Below are 25,000 nucleotides of genomic sequence, written 5' to 3'. Positions count from 1 at the left end.
ACACTGTGCTTCTCTTTCAAGTGATTGTGTTTCCCGGTGATGGATGTTTTCATTAAATTATTGCTGCACTTTGCAGACATCTTGACAGGGTACTGCGGCGTGCAAAGTGTACTTTGGGCACAGAGCTGAGGGTTTTTTTTTTCTTGAAAGCGTTGCTATTTTTTACCTCTGACGAGCAGGGCTGGGTTTTCATCGTTAATTTGTGTGAAACTTTGCGGTCACAGTTGTTGAAATATCAACCCGGATTTTCATGATGCATCGGTTTTATTGCGAGGAGACTCCCATGAAATTGTCATGACCCTCCGTGACAGTTTTGGACCTATTTATCTTCCTGTGCTGGGTGTTATTTCCGTTCCAGCGCTCTTGTTTCCTTGTTTCCACTTCCTGTGTGCTTTCATTTCCTGCCACTTCATCTCTGGTCTGAGCACTGCCTCCTTAACCTGTCCCTGATTGGCAATCAGGACATACCCATACTTGCAAACCCTCCCGGATTTTCCGGGAGACTCCCGAAATTCAGCGCCTCTCCCGAAAACCTCCCGGGACAAATTTTCTCCCTAAAATCTCCCGAAATTCAGGCGGACTCAGGTCCATGAGGACCTGAGTCCGCTAACCCACAATATAACCAGCATACCTGCCCAATCACGTTATAACTGTAGAATGATGGAGGGCGAGTTCTTGGTTTCTTATGTGGGTTTATTGTTAGGCAGTTTCATTAACGTCCTCCCAGCGCGGTAACAACACACAACAAGAGCAGTCACGTTTTTGTATACCGTAAAGCAGTTCGTCTGCCGTAAACAGCAATGTTGTGACACTCTTAAACAGGACAATACTGCCATCTAGTGCATTTGATGAAAGCACTTTTGTGCGTGCCACACATCAATGCATCATCAGAGAGGGTGTTCAGCATGGTTAGAAAAATAGTGACAAAGAATAGAACAAGGATGGACAATTCAACCCTTAACTCAACAATGAGTAGATGAGTGTTGTGTGTGTATATGTGTAAATAAATGAACACTGAAATTCAAGTATTTATTTTATATATATATATATATATATATATATATATATTAATTGTATTATATATATATATATATATATATATATATATATATATATATATATATATATATATATATAGCTAGAATTCACTGAACGTCAAGTATTTGTCATATATATATATATATATATATATATATATATATATATATATATATATATATGAAATACTTGACTTGGTGAATTCCAGCTGTAAATATACTCCTCCCCTTTTAGCCACGCCCCCACCCTCACCCCCTCTACCCCCACCCCCCTCCCCCCACCTCCCGAAATCGGAGGTCTCAAGGTTGGCAAGTATGCATACCTGATCCTGGTAGGCAATCAGGATGCTTTTTATGCATTTTTGTTTGTTAGTCGTTAGCATTTCCTAGTAGGGCTGCACAATAAATCACATTTTGATCTAAATTTCGACTTCTCACCATCATAAAAAATATTATAATAAAAAAATAAAAAAAGTTTTGTGACCGGTGAAACAGATGAGTGAGCGTTTGAGTGAAAAAGACAACAATTAATGGAAGTTTGGGATCTCACTATGGTTGCTACTAGTATCAATATTTTGGTACCGTTACTAAAATGTATTTCGATACTTTTCTAAATAAAAGGGGACCACAAAAAATGGCATTATTGGCTTTATTTTAACAAAAAATCTTCGGGTAAATTAAACATATGTTTATTATTGCAATTTTGTCCTTAAATAAAATAGTGAACATCAGTGACGTGCAGTCACTCGAGGTGCCTCACCTGCCATCATGGAAAGAAAAAAAATGTAAAAAGAAAAAAAAAAATTGAATTGTTATATGTATCCAGTGATTATACTATAAAGTTATTTTACATTTAACTTCACCAGTTTTAGATTATTTTTATTCAAAATCGCTGAATTTTCTCATTTGCCGTTCAAATACTGAGAAGAGACGGTGCGGTGAACAGCAGCCAGTTGAGGCACGTCACTCAGTGCCTCAACATGGATTGCGCAATGACTCGGCTAACTGCTGGCCTGCTGTGCAGTGAGACTGTATTGCTATATGAATTATATTATACATTTCCATAGTTTAGTTAGCTGAGGTATATAATGTACAGTGTATTTTGTCAACAACTGTATGTGTGTAAAGTATTTCTTGTGCTGAGCGATCATAAAACGGCTGCAAAAGACGCACTGTGTGAGGCTCGCTTCCTGCACCCCCGCCGTAGAATTGTTATATCAACTAAAGCCCACACTTAAACTTTCCACGTGCAAGATTTAATCTATTTTAAAAAATGATTTCATAAGAAGCCAAAAAGTGCAAAAACAATAATGTTGGTGTTGGAGGAATTGTGAATGACTGCAGGGACACAACATTAGATACACCTGCAGACTGCAGGTGTACCTAATTCACAACTCCTCCAACACGAGCATTATTGTTTTTGCACTTTTTGGCTTCTTATTAAATAACTTTTGTAACCTATTTTCATGGGCTTTCCTCTTTGTGTTGTTAAGTTCCTGTTAAGCGCTGTTATACAGTATATGCCTTGAGCTCTTATTTTGAAGGCGCTAAGAACGGAAGTGATGTCACGTTGCGGAGGTTTTTGAAAGAAGGTAAATAAAGTGGTCCTCGTGTAACCTGGAGCCTCCGTGTTTGTTATTTTGTAGTTTCATACAGTATAGGCGACATTTATAAACCCTCGGTTACACTTTTTTTAAATAGATTCAATCTTGCACGTGGAAAGTTTAAGTGAGGGCTTTAGTTGCGGCGCATGGACTTAATTTCTAAGTAAAGGTAAGACCATAATAACATTTTTTTTATTAAATGTGCTTTTTTGTGTGCTACAGTTTGTATGTGTAAAGTTAAAGTTAAGTTAAAGTACCAATGATTGTCACACACACACTAGGTGTAATGAAATTTGTCCTCTGCATTTGACCCATCCCCTTGATCACCCCCTGGGAGGTGAGGGGAGCAGTGGGCAGCAGCGGCGCCGCGCCTGGGAATAATTTTTGGTGATTTAACCCCCAATTCCAACCCTTGATGCTGAGTGCCAAGCAGGGAAGAATGCTGGTATGAGCTTTTAAACATAACCCGTTAACTGCTGCCAATCAAATGGTGAATAAGATACTCTTTAGGGTTCATATGTTTGTAAATCTGACTGTGATGAAGTCAGTGCCTCACCAGCCATCAACCTCACCGCACGTCACTGGTGAACATGCAAGACAACTTGTATTTTAGTAGTAAGTAAACAAACAAAGGCTCCTAATTTAGCTGCTAACCTATGCAGTAACATATTGTGTCATTTTCCATTCTATTATTTTGTCAAAATTATGAGGGACAACTGGTAGAAAATTAATGAATCCAATTGTTCATTTACTGTTAATATCTGCTTACTTTCATTTGGACTTCAACCAGGTAAAGTAGCAGCCAAACCCCCATGTATTGACGACGTTTCCATGCGCCGACTTAGTCTGATTTCTCAAATAGTTCAGTTTTTTTGTCATTTCACACCTACATGTGAAGTCCCAGTGTCCATGCATACTCTCTAATGCGACTATTGGTCATAAGCCGTCTGCCTCCCGTACACTGGGGGGCGCTTATTTCTAGAGATGTTCGATAATATCGGCCTGCCGATATTATCGGTCGATAAATGCTTAAAATGTAATATCGGAAATTATCGGTATCGGTTTCAAAAATTAAAATTAATGACTTTTTAAAACGCCGCTGTACGGAGCGGTACATATCCGGTAAAACACGGACGTAGGGAGCAGTACAGAGCAGTTGCGTCTCCCAGTCAGCAGCCCCTCTCCTCTCTCCTCTCCCACACACAACACAGGAGTTGACGACTGCAGCATGAGAGGTTTACTGGCGACGCTTGATGACCTCATCAAACCACCGCGAGCGCAGAATAACAACAACAAGAGTGTGTTGTTGCCGGTGCTGTAGCCGTGGCTAACAAGCGAGCTTGCTCGGTGACTGACTAACGACACCATGTCTATGGTTTGGGATTATTTTAAAGTGTCTCTGACGGATAAAAAAGCTGGTAATTTGCAATGACTGCAAAAAGTTGGCTTTGCGAGGAGGAACCAAGACATCTTCCTTTAATACGAGCAATTAGATCTCCCACCTCTTCAAGAATCATAAGGCGATACACGATGAATACAAGCGGAAGATGGATGTGAGCCCAGTTTATAATTTCCTGTTATACAGTATGCCAGACAGTCTTGCACTCAATGAGGACTATGTTATTGTTTACTTCATTACTCTAGTATACCCTAGACCAGGGGTCGGCAACCTTTACCAGTCAAAGAGCCATTTTGACCAGTTTCACAAATTATAGAAAACAATGGGAGCCGCAAAATGTTTTTGAAATTTTAAATGAATTAACACTGCATACGAAGTTGGGTTTTTTTGCTTTGTGCTATGTATAACCAGGGGTCTCAGACACGCTGCCCACACCTTTATGTGGAATTTGAATGCTGGTGCGGCACGCGAGTTTTAATTGAATGGCGCTTGTCAGCGTCATGCGTGCCGTGATAGTACAGCATATAGCATATAGCACCCACTACAGTCAGCGTGCCTGATCAGCCACACGTTGTATGGAGCTTTCGCTATACTCACGTAGGCAACAGCAATGCATACTTGGTCAACAACCACACAGCTCACACTGACGGTGGTGGTATAAAAAACTAAACTTTAACACTCTTACTAATAATGCGCCACACTGTGAACCCACACCAAACAAGAATGACAAACAAATTTCGGGAGAACATCTGCACCGTAACAGAACAAAAACACAACAGGACAAATACCCAGAATCCCATGCAGCTCTAACTCTTCCGGGTTGATGTGTGAGGGGAGCAGGGTTGGGGTGGGGGTGGGGTTTGGTGGTAGCAGGAGTGTATAATGTAGCCCGGAAGAGTCAGGGCTGCATGGGATTCTGGGTGTTTGTTCTGTTGTGTTTATGTTGTGTTAAGGTGCAGATGTTCTCCCGAAATGTGTTTGTCATTCTTGTTTGGTTTTGGTTCAAAGTGTGGCGCATTATTAGTAAGAGTGTTAAAGTTGTTTTATATGACCACCGTCAGTGTAACCTGTGTGGCTGTTGAACAAGTATGCCTTGATGTCACGTACATCTGCAGGCAAAAGATGTGTATTGTATAACATGTGTTGGACTGGCACTCTATTAATACATATTGTAGAGGGCGCCAAATGTTGTACCATTATGGCACACCCTTATTATAGCCATAAGGGTGAAAATCAGTGAATATTAATCCCGGGAGCTTTCCGCGAGAGGCACTGAATTCCGGAAGTCTCACGGGAAAATTGGGGGGTTCAGCAAGTAAGCTGCTGAGCCGCATCAGAGTGATCAAAGAGCCGCATGCGGCTCCGGAGCCGCGGGTTGCCGACCCCTGCCCTAGACTGAAGCTGTGTGCCTTCTTTGTTTTTGTAGCTGTTGTTTTGAGGCATGTTTTTAAAAAAAATAAAAAATAATGCACTTTGTGAAAGTCAAAAGTATAGTATTTCCCACAGTTGTAGTGGGTATCAGGATTATCTCAGGGAGAGCATGTCCCAAATTCCAAGCTGCTGTTTTGAGGCATGTTAAACAAAATAATGCACTTTGTGACTTCAATAATAAATATGGCAGTGCCACGTTGGCACTTTTTTCCATAACTTGAGTTGATTTATTTTGGAAAACCTTGTTACATTGTTTAATGCATCAAGCGGGGCATCACAACAAAATTAGGCATAATAATGTGTTAATTCCACGACTGTATATATCGGTATCGGTTGATATCGGAATTGGTAATAAAGAGTTGGACAATATCGAAATATCGGCAAAAAAGCCATTATCGGACATCTCTATTTATTTCCTTTTAGCGCATATTAATGTATTGCTTTTCCGGTTGACCTATGACAGGGGTTGGCAACCCAAAATGTTGAAAGAGCCTTATTGGACCAAAAATACAAAAACAAATCTGTCTGGAGCCGCAAAAAATTAAAAGCCATATTACATCCTGATAGTGTGTCATGAGCAGAGGTGGGTAGAGTAGCCAGAAATTGTACTCAAGAGTACTGTTACTTTAGAGATTTATTACTCAAGTAAAAGTAAGGAGTAGTCACCCAAATATTTACTTGAGTAAAAGTAAAAAGTATGTTGTGAAAAAACTACTCAAGTACTGAGTAACTGATGAGTAACATACACACACATATAATATATATATATATATATATATATATATATATATATATACACACACACACATTTATATATATATATATATATATATATATATATATATATATATATATATATATATATACACACACACACATTTATATATATATATATATATATATATATATATATATATGCACATATATATATATATATACAGTATATAATTTATATTTATTTATTTTGCCGTTTTTGTTTACATGTTAAAGGTGTTTTAATGAATATACATGCATGTTTAACACATATAGATTCCTTTCTTTCATGAAGACAAGAATATAAGTTGGTGTATTACCTGATTCTGATGACTTGCATTGATTGTAATCAGGAAGCAGTGCTGATAGCGTCCACGTTTTCAAATGGAGGAGAAAAAAAGTTCCTCCTTTCTGTCTAATACCACATGAAAGTTGTTGGTTTTTGGCATCTTATTTGTCCAGCTTCCATATTCGTTTTTATACACTTTACAAGAAATATATTGGCGTCAAACTCCGTAGCTTGCTAGCTTGTTTGCGCTGGCTTTCGGAGACTCTTGTTTTGAAAGCGCAGGCGCAATGGAGCGGCACTTTTATTGTGAAGACAGGAACGTCCTCATGTGCGGTCAGTCTTTAGGCTTTTGACGGGATGTACGGTTGAAATAAAAAAGTATATTTTTTCCTTTACACTTTTGATTGATTGATTGGAACTTTTATTATTAGATTGCACAGTACAGTACATATTCCGTACAATTGGCCACTAAATGGTAACACCCCAATAAGTTTTTCAACTTGTTTAAGTCAGGTCATGTGACCACCTGGCTCTGTTTGATTGGTCCAACGTCACCAGTGACTGCATCTGATTGGTGGAACGGAGTGAAACGTCACCAGTAAGGCAGGCACTTTGAAGGTCTGTCTGACGGACCAAAACAAACAAAGCGTGCATTAACAGATCGATAAAAATTAGTAGCGAGTAGCGAGCTGAATGTAGATAAAAGTAGCGGAGTAAAAGTAGCGTTCCTTCTCTATAAATATACTTAAGTAAAAGTAAAAGTATGTTGCATTAAAACTACTCTTAGAAGTACAATTTATCCCAAAAGTTACTCAAGTAGATGTAACTGAGTAAATGTAGCGCGTTACTACCCACCTCTGGTCATGAGATATAAATTGAATTAATATGACTTAAAGGAAACTAAATGACCTCAAATATAGCTACAAATGAGGCATAATTATACAATATGTACATATAGCTAGCCTAAATAGCATGTTAGCATCGATTAGCTCGCAGTCATGCAGTGACCAAATATGTCTGATTAGCACTGCACACAAGTCAATAACATCAACAAAACTCACCTTTGTGGATTCATGCACAACGTTAAAAGTTTGGTGGACAACATGAGACAGAAAAATAAGTGGCATAAAACACGTCCTAGAAAGTCGCAGAAAGTTATACATGTAAACAAACTAAGGTGAGTTCAAGGACTGCCAAAATTAGTAGGACAAAACGGCGCTCGCCAAATACTCTAATCAGTGAAGCATGTTTAATATAAACAGTGTGCTTTATAACAATTAGGGAGGTTTGTGTCATGTTTGTCCTCCTACAGAAACCATATTAAAACAAAATTTTTTTTTTTTTTCCCCTCAACTTTTTCCATTTTTCATACATTTTTGAAAAAGCTCCAGAGAGTCACAAGGGCGGCGCTAAAGAGCCGCATGCGGCTCTAGAGCCGTGGGTTGCCGACCCCTGCCCTATGACGTCACACCAAAACAGGACATCTGCATCTCCTTACAAGTCAACAGCACAGTCCTTGTTGTTCCTGATGTCCGCTGTAATATTGGCACAGATTAGAAATAGTACGTCTCTAATGGCCAAGCTGATATAAAAATGGCAGAAAGCATCACAAATTATCTTACGAACATGACACCACTACCAAGAATGTCTCGGAATGGCTGGATTGAATGCGGGTCCGAAAACAAAGACTGGTGGGAGAGAGTTGTTTTGAAGGAATTTTCGGACCTAAAGAACATTTTTGAACGCCTCATCCAATAAGCTCCGTGGATGACGGAGTGAGTTTTAAGTCCGAAGGAAAAGACGGTTTGTTCTTGCCCCGAGTAGGGTTGCTATTGATCTGGACAAGCTCGCCAGTTGTGTGGAATACAGAGTTATTGCTAATCAGTTTGGAGTGCACAAATGCAGCGTGAAGAGGTTAGAGTACGCTTTCCTCTTTGCCTTGTCATACACCGGCTTCATTCTCTTCCATCTCACTACTTCTTGTTAGGGCATACTTGCCAACCTTGAGACCTCCGATTTCGGGAGGTGGGGGAAGGGGGAGGGCGTGGTCGGGGCTGTGGCTAAAATGGGAGGGGTATATTTACAGCTAGAATTCACCAAGTCAAGTATTTCATATATATATATATATATATATATATATATATATATATATATATATATATATATATATATATATATAAGAAATAATTGACGTTCAGTGAATTCTAGCTATATATATATATATATATATATATATATATATTTTATTATTTATATATATATATATATATTTTATTATTTATATATATATATATATATATATATATAGCTAGAATTCACTGAACGTCAAGTATTTCTTATATATATATATATTATTATATATATATATATATATATATATATATATATATATATATATATATATATATATATATATATATATATATATATATATATATATATATAAAATAAATACTTGAATTTCAGTGTTCATTTATTTACACATATACACACACATAACACTCATCTACTCATTGTTGAGTTAAGGGTTGAATTGTCCATCCTTGTTTTATTCTCTGTCACTATTTTTCGAACCATGCTGAACACCCTCTCTGATGATGCATTGCTGTGTGGCACGCACAAAAGTGCTTTCATCAAATGCACTAGATGGCAGTATTGTCCTGTTTAAGAGTGTCACAACATTGCTGTTTACGGCAGACGGACTGCTTTACGGTATACAAAAAAGTGACTGCTGTTGTGTGTTGTTGCCGCGCTGGGAGGACGTTAATGAAACTGCCTAACAATAAACCCACATAAGAAACCAAGAACTCGCCCTCCATCATTCTACAGTTATAATGTGATTGGGCAGGTACGCTTTCGGGAGATTTTCGGGAGAAAATTCGTCCCGGGAGGTTTTCGGGAGAGGCGCTGAATTTCGGGAGTCTCCCGGAAAATTCGGGAGGGTTGGCAAGTATGTGTTAGGAGCCCGAATAAAGTCGGCATTCTTCATTTCCTTAGTTGCCTATCTAAATAAATATATTTCGCTTTGTTTCTCCCATCGATGCACTTCAGAAAGTTACGTTCTTTTAATTAGTGAAGCAAATAAACAGTTGTAATGCACTTTTCCACCACTTGTAGCAGTAATGAATCTCCAACAGAAGACATAGAAGTTTCCCTTGTGTGGTGTTCGGGTCTGTGGGACCCGTTTTCATTTTTTTTTATTAAAAGAAAAATGATAATTAATAAATTTTTCAAACTGAGACTCACTGACTGGCTCATTTTCTGTGAAGAACATATCAGAATACATATTTAATGACCACACACCATACACCCCCCCTACACATTTCTATTACATATAAGATGTCCGGGGATAACAAAAGTGTGGAAATTGATGTTCTGTGTAACACACACACACACACACACACACACACACACACACACACACACACACACACACACACACACACACACACAGCAGTCCTAGACAGGAGGAGGACAGAGTGTAGGTACACAGAACATCAGAGGGTCAAATGTGCGAGAAAATGAGAGCAGGGATGCAGAAACTGGCAGATAAATTTTCCGTGCAACGTTCATATTGTTGTTACTCAGCCAGCGTTTGTGGGTCTGATGGACCCGTTGCATTTTGTGGCTTTTAATGCCTCACAATCAAACACTTTTGTGTTAAAATACTGAACAGATGTTTTATTGGGATAAGGTAAACATCTGTTCAGTATTTTAGCAGATATTTAAATATTATTATTTATATAACATATAAACCTTAGGGTTAGGTCAGGCTGATTAAAATAAAGAAAATGCCAACCAAAAAGACTGTATAAAAAGGGACTCATAAATAAATAACGACAAATACAAACACATATATTGTGCTGAAATGCATAAACTAAATTGATAATGAATATGTTTTACTTGGCTTCACCGCTTTAGTCATCATTTTTGCGCTTAACCCTTGTGTAATGTTCATATTGTTGTTACTCAGCCAGCGTTTGTGGGTCTGATGGACCCGTTGCATATTGTGGCTTTTAATGCCTCACAATCAAACATTTTTATGTTAAAATACTGAACAGATGTTTACCTTATCCCAATAAAATACTGAACAGATGTTTACCTTATCCCAATAAAACATCTGTTCAGTATTTTAACACAAAAGTGTTTGATTGTGAGGCATTAAAGTCACAAAATGCAACGGGTCCATCAGACCCACAAACGCTGGCTGAGTAACAACAATATGAACATTACACAAGGGTTAAGCGCAAAAATGATGACTAAAGTGGTGAAGCCAAGTAAAACATATTCATTATCAATTTAGTTTATGCATTTCAGCACAATATATGTGTTTGTATTTGTCGTTATTTATTTATGAGTCCCTTTTTATACAGTCTTTTTGGTTGGCATTTTTTTTTTTTTTTTTTTTTTAAATCAGCCTGACCTAACCCTAATGTTTATATGTTATATAAATAATAATATTTGTGATTTACACATGGGTTCACATAATTTGACAAGGTTGTAAAGTCTAAGTAGGTTAGATATTAATATTGAGTATGATTAAAATCAAAAGTAAAAGTGCTAACTCAATGTTAATATTTGAGTGTGCCCCGAGGCCCTCTGTAGTGGAGCTCTTAACCTCAAAAACAAAAAGATGAATAGCCTCTGCTATATTATATTGTTTAAAAAATGACTGTAAAGCTTAAAATATATATTTTTTTTTATTCAATATATTTAAATTAATTAAAATATAATATATGTGTATTTATTTAATAAAGACATTTCAAAATAACACATTTTAGAGCTGTAACTAATTATAATATCATACTGTGATATTTTTGCCTTTACCTAGTCTAGAAAGGATGAATACTCACTAAATATAACAACTCACTCTGTCAGCATACTTGCTAACCCTCCCAATTTTCCCGGGAGACTCACAAATTTCAGTGCCCCTCCCGAAGATCTCCCGGGGCAACCATTCTCCCGAATTTCTCCCGCTTTCCACCCGGACAACAATATTGGGGGCGTGCCTTAAAGGCACTGCCTTTAGCGTCCTCTCTCACCTGAAAAGGAGACTTTTATATATGTCTCCGTTATCCATAGGTTTATCTATAACCCATAAAGTAGGCAGGCACGGAGCTATTTCTCAGCGTGTGTTTATTCAAGCCGGCACGTTAATACACTGACACAAACGACATCCGGATTCCCATCATGCATTGCTTCAAAACTACGGCAAGAGGTAATGTCCAAAAACATAACAGACGAAGCAGAAGAACGAAGAAAAGACATGGCGACGACGAGTAAGAAGAAGAAGTACGCTTGCGAGTTCCAAAATGATTGGAAAAAAATAATTTCAGTTCATCCAGGACAGCTCGAAGGGGAAGGGGTATGCGGCCTGCACATTTTGTAGATCAGACTTCTCCATTGGACACGGTGGCCGAACGGATTATATATATATATATATATATATATATATATATAATTTATATAATGTATATGAGAAATACTTCAAAATATATACTCCCCCCGCTACCCCAAAACACCCCCATCTCCCGAATTCGGCGGTCTCAAGGTTGGCAAGTATGTCTGTCATACAGGTGCGAATGAGACGTTTTAAAGCAGCGTATGGTGCCATCCACACCTATATTCAAACAGTCCCATTATTATGTGTTCATGAGCGAGGGACCCACGTAGCGTGTATCCATGGTGGGCCGCCACAGTTGACTGAAGGCACTGGGAACTCTGGATTTTGCCCGTACAGCATACTTGCCAACCCTCCCGGATTTTCCGGGAGACTCCCGAAATTCAGCGCCTCTCCCGAAAACCTCCCGGGACAAATTTTCTCCCGAAAATCTCCCGAAATTCAGGCGGACTCAGGTCCTCCACAATATAAAAATGCGTACCTGACCAATCTCGTTATAACTATAGAATGATGGAGGGCGAGTTCTTGGTTTCTTATGTGGGTTTATTGTTAGGCAGTTTCATTAACGTCCTCCCAGCGTGGCAACAACACACAACAACAGCAGTCACTTTTTTGTATACCGTAAAGCAGTTCGTCTGCCGTAAACAGCAATGTTTTGACACTCTTAAACAGGACAATACTGCCATCTAGTGCATTTGATGAAAGCACTTTTGTGCGTGCCACACAGCAATGCACCATCACAGGGTGTTCTGCATGGTTCGAAAAATAGTGACAGAGAATAGAACAAGGATGGACAATTCAACCCTTAACTCAACAATGAGTAGATGAGTGTATGTGTGTGTATATGTGTAAATAAATGAATATATAATAAAATATATATATATATATATATATATATATTTATATATATATATATAGCTAGAATTCACTTAATGTCAAGTATTATGTGTATGTATATATGTAAATAAATGAATATATATATATATATATATATATTCATTTATTTACATATATACATATATACATATATATATATATATATATACATATATATATATATATATATATATATATATATATATTTACATATATACATACATATATATATATATATATATATTCATTTATTTACATATATACATACACATATATATATATACATACACATATATATATATATATATATATATGTATATATATATATATATATATATGTGTATGTATATATGTAAATAAATGAATATATATATATATATATATATATATATATATGTATGTATATATGTAAATAAATGAATATATATATATATATATATATATATATATATATATATATGTATATATGTAAATAAATGAATATATATATATATATATATATATATATGTATGTATATATGTAAATAAATGAATATATATATATATATATATATATATATATATATATATATATATATATATTTATTTTATTATATATTCATTTATTTACACATATACACACACATAACACTCATCTACTCATTGTTGAGTTAAGGGTTGAATTGTCCATCCTTGTTCTATTCTCTGTCACTATTTTTCGAACCATGCTGAACACCCTCTCTGATGGTGCATTGCTGTGTGGCACGCACAAAAGTGCTTTCATCAAATGCACTAGATGGCAGTATTGTCCTGTTTAAGAGTGTCACAGCATTGCTGTTTACGGCAGACGAACTGCTTTACGGTATACAAAAAAGTGACTGCTGTTGTTGTGTGTTGTTGCCATGGAATACTTGACTTGGTGAATTTTAGCTCTAAATATACTCCTCCCCTTTTAGCCACGCCCCAACCACGCCCCCGTCCCACCCCGACCACGCCCACCCCACCCCCCTCCCCCACCTCCCGAAATCGGAGGTCTCAAGGTTGGCAAGTATGCCGTACAGGAACTTTAACGGCGTGTTTATATTCATTTTTTCCCCGGACGTGATATCAGGCTCGAGTCGGGATCTGAAGAGTCGCCTTATCTGCAGCAGACGATACTACGGTAAACTCAACCACCCTGATGTCGTCTCTACTCGATAAGAGCATAGAAACAAGGGGAAACATGCGGCGTGTCTAATTTATTCTCCTCATGCCCCGTAATTCAATTTCAATCTCCCTCTTGTGAAATGAGTGACTGTGCCACAGTAGAGCTACTTTAATTGGCCCAAGTGTTAAAAAACAATGACACAGCAATGGAGGGCAGCCGGTCTTTCAATTTTTTGTTGTTGTTGCTGCTGAAAATAGAAGATTTCCACGGCGTGCTGCATGTGGCAAATAATCAGCCTGACCTATCTGCTCAGTGTCTTGTTGACGCCGGTCATCAAATACACAACATCGTTAGGTCCGGTCGCACACTGTTTACAACCTGGAAAATCAACAACACCCTGCAGCCTCTTTGGTGCGGCCTGCTCGTTTGCCGCTCTTCATCAGGTGCAGCCTTTGTAACGGCAAAGGAATCAGATCAGGCCTGATTGGCCTTGATGCTCCACGCTCCGACTGCCTGGAAAAGCACCATATTTAATCAATACGCGGGACGACTCTGCACCGTGGCCTGCGGTGATTGGCCTTCTTTGAAAGCACCATTCAAATGCAGGTGTGGCACCAAAACAAAGTCCACCTTGATACAATCCTGGGAAATCCTAAAATACGCCAGATGAACGTTGTTATGAACGGTCATTAGACGAAAGGTGCGGCTTTTAATTAACATCAGTGCCAATAAATACTGTGTGAACTGGGAGGAGCGCGTTGTAACCATGCAGGCTTCACTACACGCCGTAAAACCGCTGACAACTATTTGTCAGTCGGCTACAGACAGGGGAGCTGTAGGTTCCATTATTTTGTTTTTCTTCAGCAAATAACCGAGCATGAAGTTGGTGCTAAAATGTATGTGTTAGCCATACTTGCCAACCTTGAGACCTCCGATTTTGGGAGGTGGGGGGGTGGGGGTTGGGGTGCGTGGACGGGGGTGGGGCGGGGGCGTGGTTAAGAGGGAAAGAGTATATTTACAGCTAGAATTCACCAAGTCAAGTATTTCATATATATATATATATATATATATATATATATATATATATATATATATATATATATATATATATATATATATATATATATATATATATATATACATCCTGAAAATATGCAAACAAAACTGTGTTTAGATAATTGATACTTCAAACTTGCATAAATAAATCTTAAGGAATATAACATAACTTGGCTTCTGAGAGCTTCAAAATGTAATGAATAAAATGCTAAAGTTGTTGATAAACAAGCAATTATTTTAATAATTAAATATGGTCATTTTAAATGAATTATTATGATCATTTAAAATTAATTATTTCCAATATGTTTATTTTAATGTATAATTCTATGGCTGGATGTAATAAGGAGTCAGAAAAAATACAAATAAAAATACAATTAATTTTGATGTTTTTAGCAAAATATAGTAAAAATGTATTTAGTTTAGACTGAGTGATATTTTTTGCAAATCAATAATTATAATAATGTGCTGTGTGTCTAGTGCAGTGTTTTTCAACCTTTTTTGGTATGTAAAAGGTATGTAACGCTTAAACAAAAAATGAACAAAAGGCAAGTCCCGCTAGGAAAATGCACTGAAGCACAGGGATGGCTATGCAAAACAAAAGTAAAACTGAACTGGCTACAAAGTGAACAAAAACAGAATGCTGGATGACAGCAAAAACTTACAGCGTGTGGAGCGGAGACGGCGTCCACAAAGTACATCCGTACATGACATGACAATCAACAGTGTCCCCACAAAAAAGGATAGCGTACGCACAACTTAAATAGTCTTGATTGCGAAAACAAAACAGGTGCGGGCAATAGAACTCAAAGGAAGGCGTGACGCTGCTACAGGAGAACACCAACAAAACAGGAAGGGTCACCAAATTAACAGCGCAAGACAGAAACTAAAGCACTACACACAGGAAACAACAACAAACTCAAAATAAGGCACGACAACCTGGTGGAGTTTCATTTTTTAAACTTTTCTGCTGGTGGTGTGCCTCCGTATTTTTTTTAATGAAACAAATGTGCCTCGGCTCAAAAAAGGCTGAAAAACACTGGCATAGATCATCTCGACTTTGACACTTAGGCCAGTGTTTTTCAACCTTTTTTGAGCCAAGGCACATTTTTTGTGTTGAAAAAATCCAGAGGCACACCACCAGCAGAAATCATTAAAAAACGAAACTCAGTTGACAGTAAAAAGTCGTCGTCGCAATTGTTGGATATGACTTTAAAGCATAACCAAGCATGCATCAATATAGCTCTTGTCTCAAAGTAGGTGTACTGTCACCACCTGTCACATCACGCAGTGACTTATTTTGAGTTTTTTTGTGTGTAGTCTTTTAGTTCTTGTCTTGCGCTCCTATTTTGGTGGCTTTTTCTCTTTTTTTTGGTAATTTCCTGTTGCAATTTCATGTCTTCCTTTGAGCGATATTTCCCACATCAACTTTGTTTTAGCGATCAAGAATATTTCAGTTGTGTTCATCCTTCTTTGTGCGGGACATTGTTGATTGTCATGTCATGTTCGGATGTACCCCACCCCACGCTTTCACCACCGCTTGATTCCCCTCGGGGTGATGGACGGCTGGCAGCGCTTCATAGCAGCAGTCGACCTCCAGGGTCCCAACTCCCCGCCCCTCTGTTGCAAGTTGTCGTGTTTATATGTAACATGTTTATGTGCATGGCACGGAGGTTTTTTCCCCAGTCCAGACTAGGCCCCCTTAGGAGCCCAGTCTAGATTGTATTTTTTTTACTCATCTTCTTCCCCAGCGTTTTACCTTTTTCTCATCTTTTACGGGGCGGGGCACCTTTGGCGACCCATCAGCGTTCCTGTTCTGTAACCCTGTACACTGTTTGTTTGTCTAATCTTGAACGGGTTTGTGCTGAAAACATAATTTTGTTTTACTTGTGCAATGACAATAAAGTCCTATCCTATCCTACATTGTGGACACCGTCTTTGCTCCACAGTAAGTCTTTGCTGTCGTCCAGCATTCTGTTTTTGTTTACTTTTTAGCCAGTTCAGTTTTAGTTTCGTTCTGCATAGCCTTCCCTAAGCTTCAATGCCTTCTCTTAGGGGCACTCACCTTTTGTTTATTTTTGGTTTAAGCATTAGACACCTTTTTACCTGCACACTGCCTCCCGCTGTTTCTGACATCTACAAAGCAATTAGCTACCGGCTGCCACCTACTGATATGGAAAAGTATTACACGGTTACTCCGCCGAGCTCTAGACAACACCGACACTCAACAACAGCACATATTTTGCAAACTATAATTACTGGTTTGAAAAAAAAAATGTTTAACCCAAATAGGTGATATTAGATAATCTCCTACGGCCATACTTGCCAACCCTCCCGGATTTTCCAGGAGACTCCCGAAATTCAGCGCCTCTCCCGAAAACCTCCCGGGACAAATTTTCTCCCGAAAATCTCCCGAAATTCAGGCGGAACTGGAGGCCACGCCCCCTCCAGCTCCATGCGGACCTGAGTGACGTGTTGACAGCCTGTTCTCACGTCCGCTTTCTCACCATATAAACAGCTAATGATCGAGGACGAGTTCTTGGTTTCTTATGTGGGTTTATTGTTAGGCAGTTTCATTAACGTCCTCCCAGCGCGGTAACAACACACAACAACAGCAGTCAAGTTTTCGTCCCCCGTAAAGCAGTTCGTCTGCCGTAAACAGCAATGTTGTGACACTTTTAAACAGGACAATACTGCCATCTACTGTACATGCATATGTGACCCACCCATAATGTGTCACATTTTTGTGTTGATTTATTTATCTTATTTTGTGGTTTGAATTCGTTTTTGGAGCTGTCATTATAGATTTATCAGTATTCACATTGGTCAGTAGGGGGCAGTAGGGCGTTTCTTCCCAATTGAATGCTATCACCTGCAGACCGGAAGTGTCTTGTCATTCTGATGAGAGCGACCAGTCTGTGAACAATTGAAACGTCCTGTGTGCTTTTTCCTCCTGTATAACAGGTTAGTTTTGGTGAATCAACTCACTGAATAATATCCATGTGATCTTTATAAGTTTAAGTACACATACTGATGGTGGAGCCTAACTCTAAAGTGTTTGTGAGTTGTAGTTTGTATTTGTGAATGAATCCAGTGCACAGCTGCAGTAATCAATACAAAAAGGCGACGTGAGTGCTCAATGTTTATATAGGAACTTCTGATCCTAATTCAGACTCTCAAATTAGAGCTCCCGTTTTCTTATTGATTTTATAATGCATATTGGTATAATGTGTGTGTTCTGAAATACTGACAGAGAATAGAACAAGGATGGACAATTCAACCCTTAACTCAACAATGAGTAGATGAGTGTTATGTGTGTGTAAATGTGTAAATAAATGAACACTGAAATTCAAGTATTTCTTTTATTTATATATATATATATATATATATATTTATATATATATATATATATATATATATATATATATATATATATATATATATATATATATATATATATAGCTAGAATTCACTGAAAGTCAAGTATTTCTTATATATATATATATATATCTCTCTTATTTAAAAATAAAAATGTTATCATGTCGGACTTTTTAAAAGCCAGACACACACATCTATTGTATTTATGGGCGTGCAAGTGTACCTAATGATGTGTCCAGTGAGCGACCCCTCCCTCCCCTGTGGCGCCTCGCTCTGTTGCCATGGCAACAAGCGCAGCGCGTCCGCTGCCTCGGTGTGACAGAACGGAGGCGAAGATGGAGGAGAACCCCGCGAAAGACGCCGAGATTGGTGCGTAAATATCCGCCTTACCGGAGTCGCTCGTCGTCGTCCTTCCAGGCGGAGGCGCGTGTGAACGTTGCGGGCGTTTGTTCGCAGTCTTCTTTCCTCCTTTGCGACGCCTTTAGTGGCCATGCTAACCTGCTCTAGCTAGCAGGTGCAGGAATGTAAACAATGGTGACGTCATCTGCTCCTCGGAAGCTAGCGCCGCTACAAACCACGTTAGCACTCACACTACCGAGCCTGGAATATATTAACGTTATATATATATATATATATATATATATATATATATTAACGTTACATTATTAACATAAACATTAAATGTCTGTCGTGTGTCACTCCTGACTCGTTAGCCGTTATCTCCATTAGCTCCGAGTGATAACGTGTCGCTATAGCCACATGACCGACTTCAAAGAAAGAGGAAGCCCATTGTTGAACTTTGCACTCCTCATATTGACAGGCTGGCGTTTAATTTGCATAATTAGGTGCTTAATTGCGTCGAGTCTCTGTTGTTTTGAGGAATGTTAGCTGACTTTCTAACATCTACACAACAATAATGCTGTTCAAAATGATGAGTTCAGGGAGATTATGTAATTTTCGCACCTGGTGACTTGACTACAGATGTGACGTTCATGAGTCTTTTGAACGGTGAGAACCGAAACTTTTAAAAATTAATTTTTATCTTTTATTTTTTTTGTCTTTTTTTTTTTTTGGCCGCCTAATTTATGTTAACTTTTATGGTCATTATTCTGATGAAAAATTGAAAATGTGGTCTTTAAATATCTACAGATGCCAGCACTAAAAGATGAGCCTGTTTTGATGCTAAGATGTTGTTGTGATGTTGTTGTGTGTTGCCAATATATTAACATGATTCTTACCATCCATCCATCCATCCATCCATCCATTTTCTACCGCTTATTCCCTTTGGGGTCGCGGGGGACGCTGGAGCCTATCTCAGCTACAATCGGGCGGAAGGCGGGGTACACCCTGGACAAGTCGCCACCTCATCGCAGGGCCAACACAGATAGACAGACAACATTCACGCTCACATCCACACATTAGGGCCAATTTAGTGTTGCAAATCAACTTATCCCCAGGTGCATGTCTTTGGAAGTGGGAGTCTTACCAAGACAATAATAATTGTGTACATTTCTAGTATTTTGATCCATATCTTATAAAAGCTACTAGTGATTGTTGTTCTTGCTAATAAAAAAAAAAAAATCACTTAAGAAAATAACTATAATAACAAGCCAGTCTTTTGAACGGCTCCACAAGCATCCATAAAGCCCATTTTTGAACTTTGCACTCCTCGTATTGACAGGCTGGCGTTTAATTTGCATAATTGGGTGCTTAATTGCGTCGAGTCTCTGTTGTTTTGAGGAATGTTAGCTGACTTTCCAACATCTACCCCACAACGCTGTTCAAAATGATGAGTTCAGGGAGATTATGTATTTTTCGCACCTGGTGACTTGACTACAGATGTGACGTTCATGAGTCTTTTGAACGGTGAGAACCAAAACTTTTAAAATTAATTTTAATATATATATTTTTTTATCCCCCCCCCTAATTTATATTAACTTTTATGGTCATTGTTCTGATGAAAAATTTAAAATGTGTTTTTTAAACGTCTACAGCTGCCAGCACTAAAAGATGAGCCTATGTTGATGCTAAGATAAATGTTGTTGTGATGTTGTTGTGACCACAATACAAACACAAAAAATACAATTATTGCCAATATATTAACATACTTCTTACCGAGACAATAATAATTGTGTACATTTCTAGTATTTAGATCCAGATCTTATAAAAGCTACTAGTGATTGTTGTTTTTACTAATAATAAAAATAAAAAAATCACTTAAGAAAATAACTATAATAACTAGCCAGTCTTTTGAACGACTCCACAAGCATCCATAAAGCCCATTTTTGAACTTTGCACTCCTCGTATTGACAGGCTGGCGTTTAATTTGCATAATTGGGTGCTTAATTGCGTCGAGTCTCTGTTGTTTTGAGGAATGTTAGCTGACTTTCTAACATCTACCCCACAACGCTGTTCTAAATGATGAGTTCAGGGAGAGTATGTATTTTTCGCACCTGGTGACTTGACTACAGATGTGACGTTCATGAGTCTTTTGAACGGTGAGAACCGAAACTTTTAAAATTAATTTTAATATTTTATTTTTTTTACCCCCCCCCCCTTAATTTATATTAACTTTTATGATCATTGCTCTGATGAAAAATTTAAAATGTGTTTTTTAAACGTCTAAAGCTGCCAGCACTAAAAGATGAGCCTATTTTGATGCTAAGATAAATGTTGTTGTGATGTTGTGACCACAATACAAACACAAAAAATATAATTATTGCCAATATATTAACATACTTCTTACCAAGACAATAATAATTGTGTACATTTCTAGTATTTTGATCCAGATCTTATAAAAGCTAGTGATTGTTGTTTTTGCTAAAAAAAAAAAAAAATCACTTAAGAAAATAACGATAATAACGAACCAGTCTTTTGAACGGCTCCACAAGCATCCATAAAGCCCATTTTTGAACTTTGCACTCCTCATATTGACAGGCTGGCGTTTAATTTTCATAATTGGGTGCTTAATTGCGTCGAGTCTCTGTTGTTTTGAGGAATGTTAGCTGATTTTCCAACATCTACCCCACAACGCTGTTCAAAATGATGAGTTCAGGGAGATTATGTATTTTTCGCACCTGGTGACTTGACTACAGATGTGACGTTCATGAGCCTTTTGAACGGTGAGAACCGAAACTTTTAAAATTAATTTTAATATATATATTTTTTTATCCCCCCCCCTAATTTATATTAACTTTTATGGTCATTGTTCTGATGAAAAATTTAAAATGTGTTTTTTAAACGTCTACAGCTGCCAGCACTAAAAGATGAGCCTATTTTGATGCTAAGATAAATGTTGTTGTGATGTTGTTGTGACCACAATACAAACACAAAAAAATACAATTATTGCCAATATATTAACATACTTCTTACCGAGACAATAATAATTGTGTACATTTCTAGTATTTAGATCCAGATCTTATAAAAGCTACTAGTGATTGTTGTTTTTGCTAATAAAAAAAAAATAAATCACTTAAGAAAATAACTATAATAACGAGCCAGTCTTTTGAACGGCTCCACAAGCATCCATAAAGCCCATTTTTGAACTTTGCACTCCTCGTATTGACAAGCTGGCGTTTAATTTGCATAATTAGGTGCTTAATTGCGTCGAGTCTCTGTTGTTTTGAGGAATGTTAGCTGACTTTCTAACATCTACCCCACAACGCTGTTCAAAATGATGAGTTCAGGGAGATTATGTAATTTTCGCACCTGGTGACTTGACTACAGATGTGACGTTCATGAGCCTTTTGAACGGTGAGAACCGAAACTTTTAAAATTAATTTTAATATTTTATTTTTTTTATCCCCCCCCCCCCCTAATTTATATTAACTTTTATAATCATTGCTCTGATGAAAAATTTAAAATGTGTTTTTTAAACGTCTACAGCTGCCAGCACTAAAAGATGAGCCTATTTTGATGCTAAGATAAATGTTGTTGTGATGTTGTTGTGACCACAATACAAACACAAAAAATACAATTATTGCCAATATATTAACATACTTCTTACCGAGACAATAATAATTGTGTACATTTCTAGTATTTAGATCCAGATCTTATAAAAGCTACTAGTGATTGTTGTTTTTGCTAATAAAAAAAAAAAATCACTTAAGAAAATAACTATAATAAATAGCCAGTCTTTTGAACGACTCCACAAGCATCCATAAAGCCCATTTTTGAACTTTGCACTCCTCGTATTGACAGGATGGCGTTTAATTTGCATAATTAGGTGCTTAATTGCGTCGAGTCTCTGTTGTTTTGAGGAATGTTAGCTGACTTTCCAACATCTACCCCACAACGCTGTTCAAAATGATGAGTTCAGGGAGATTATGTATTTTTCGCACCTGGTGACTTGACTACAGATGTGACGTTCATGAGTCTTTTGAACGGTGAGAACCGAAACTTTTAAAATTAATTTTAATAATTTTTTTTTTTTTTATTCCCCCCCCCCCCCCCCACCCCCCCCTAATTTATATTAACTTTTATGGTCATTGTTCTGATGAAAAATTGAAAATGTTTTTTTTAAATGTCTAAAGCTGCCAGCACTAAAAGATGAGCCTGTTTTGATGCTAAGATAAATGTTGTTGTGATGTTGTTGTGACCACAAAACAAACGCAAAAAAAAAAATTATTGCCAATATATTATCATCATTCTTACCAATACAATAATAATTGTGTACATTTCTAGTATGTTGATCCAGATCTTATAAAAGCTACTAGTGATTGTTGTTTTTGCTAATAATAATAAAAAATCACTTAAGAAAATAACTATAATAACTAGCCAGTCTTTTGAACGACTCCACAAGCATCCATAAAGCCCATTTTTGAGCTTTGCACTCCTCGTATTGACAGGCTGGCGTTTAATTTGCATAATTAGGTGCTTAATTGCGTCGAGTCTCTGTTGTTTTGAGGAATGTTAGCTGACTTTCTAACATCTACCCAATGCTGTTCAAAATGATGAGTTCAGGGAGATTATGTAATTTTCGCACCTGGTGACTTGACTACAGATGTGACGTTCATGAGCCTTTTGAACGGTGAGAACCGAAACTTTTAAAATTAATTGTAATATTTTATTTTTTTTATCCCCCCCCCCCCCAATTTATATTAACTTTTATGGTCATTGTTCTGATGAAAATTTTAAAATGTGTTTTTTAAACGTCTAAAGCTGCCAGCACTAAAAGATGAGCCTATTTTGATGCTAAGATAAATGTTGTTGTGATGTTGTTGTGACCACAAAACAAACACAAAAAATAAAATGATTGCCAATATATTATCATCATTCTTACCAATACAATAATAATTGTGTACATTTCTAGTATTTTTATCCAGATCTTATAAAGCCTACTAGTGATTGTTTTTACTAATAAAAAAAAATAAAAAATCACATAAGAAAATAACTATAATAACGAGCCAGTCTTTTGAACGGCTCCACAAGCATCCATAAAGCCCATTTTTGAACTTTGCACTCCTCATATTGACAGACTGTGGTTTAATTTGCATAATTAGGTGCTTAATTGCGTCGAGTCTCTGTTGTTTTGAGGAATGTTAGCTGACTTTCCAACATCTACCCCACAACGCTGCTCGTTTTTCGTATGTGGGTAACAACATTTAACTATGTATATATATTTCCGAATTGGTTTAACTGCCACCCGCCTGAATCTATTTAAAATCTTTTTTTTTTTTTATTTCAACCGCCCGACCCGACCCGCGGATAAAATCTAATTTTTTTTAATTTCAACCGCCCGACCCGCGGATAATCCGTGGACTCCGCGGTTGTGTCCGCAAACCGCGCATCTCTAATGTACATTTCTAGTATTTAGATCTAGATCTTATAAAAGCTACTAGTGATTGTTGTTTTTGCTAATAAAAAAAAAATCACTTAAGAAAATAACTATAATAACGAGCCAGTCTTTTGAACGGCTCCACAAGCATCCATAAAGCCCATTTTTGAACTTTGCACTCCTCGTATTGACAGGCTGGCGTTTAATTTGCATAATTAGGTGCTTAATTGCGTCTAGTCTCTGTTGTTTTGAGGAATGTTAGCTGATTTTCCAACATCTACCCCACAACGCTGTTCAAAATGATGAGTTCAGGGAGATTATGTATTTTTCGCACCTGGTGACTTGACTACAGATGTGACGTTCATGAGACTTTTGAACGGTGAGAACCGAAACTTTTATAATTAATTTTAATATTTTATTTTTTTTATCTTCCCCCACCCTAATTTATATTAACTGTTATGGTCATTGCTCTGATGAAAAATTTAAAATGTTTTTTTTAAACGTCTAAAGCTGCCAGCACTAAAAGATGAGCCTGTTTTGATGCTAAGATAAATGTTGTTGTGATGTTGTTGTGACCACAAAACAAACACAAAAAATAAAATTATTGCCAATATATTATCATCATTCTTACCAATACAATAATAATTGTGTACATTTCTAGTATGTTTATCCAAATCTTATAAAGCCTACTAGTGATTGTTGTTTTTACTAAAAAAAATTAAAAAAAAATGACTTAAGAAAGTAACTATAATAACGAGCCAGTCTTTTGAACGGCTCCACAAGCATCCATAAAGCCCATTTTTGAACTTTGCACTCCTCGTATTGACAGGCTGGCGTTTAATTTGCATAATTAGGTGCTTAATTGCGTCGAGTGTCT

General features: G+C 37.3%; 2 protein-coding genes across 9 annotated transcripts in view; one reads left to right on the top strand and one right to left on the bottom strand.

The window, feature by feature from the left end:
- Positions 1 to 19,118, bottom strand: part of elavl4 (ELAV like neuron-specific RNA binding protein 4) — a 342,263-nt gene extending 323,145 nt beyond the window's left edge. For 2 of the 8 annotated variants that reach the window (XM_061976101.2, XM_072914613.1), the window contains exon 1: positions 18,738 to 19,117. In XM_061976101.2, the coding sequence (XP_061832085.1) occupies positions 18,738 to 18,839 (102 nt within the window). In that variant the 5' untranslated portion in view covers positions 18,840 to 19,117. Of the gene's footprint in view, positions 1 to 18,737 lie in introns of all 8 variants that reach the window. The other 6 variants (XM_072914616.1, XM_072914617.1, XM_072914614.1 and 3 more) reach the window with 5 other exon arrangements.
- The window catches only part of agbl4 (AGBL carboxypeptidase 4), a 1,010,561-nt gene continuing 1,004,196 nt past the window's right edge, over positions 18,636 to 25,000 (top strand). Inside the window, exon 1 of the mRNA XM_061976109.2 lies at positions 18,636 to 18,716. Coding sequence (XP_061832093.2) covers positions 18,683 to 18,716 — 34 coding nt within the window. The 5' untranslated portion in view covers positions 18,636 to 18,682. The remainder of the gene's footprint in view (positions 18,717 to 25,000) is intronic.

The sequence above is a fragment of the Nerophis lumbriciformis genome, linkage group LG14 (genome assembly GCF_033978685.3).
Source record: "Nerophis lumbriciformis linkage group LG14, RoL_Nlum_v2.1, whole genome shotgun sequence".
Taxonomy (NCBI): Eukaryota; Metazoa; Chordata; class Actinopteri; order Syngnathiformes; family Syngnathidae; genus Nerophis; species Nerophis lumbriciformis.
This window is presented reverse-complemented; position numbering and strand designations above follow the sequence as displayed.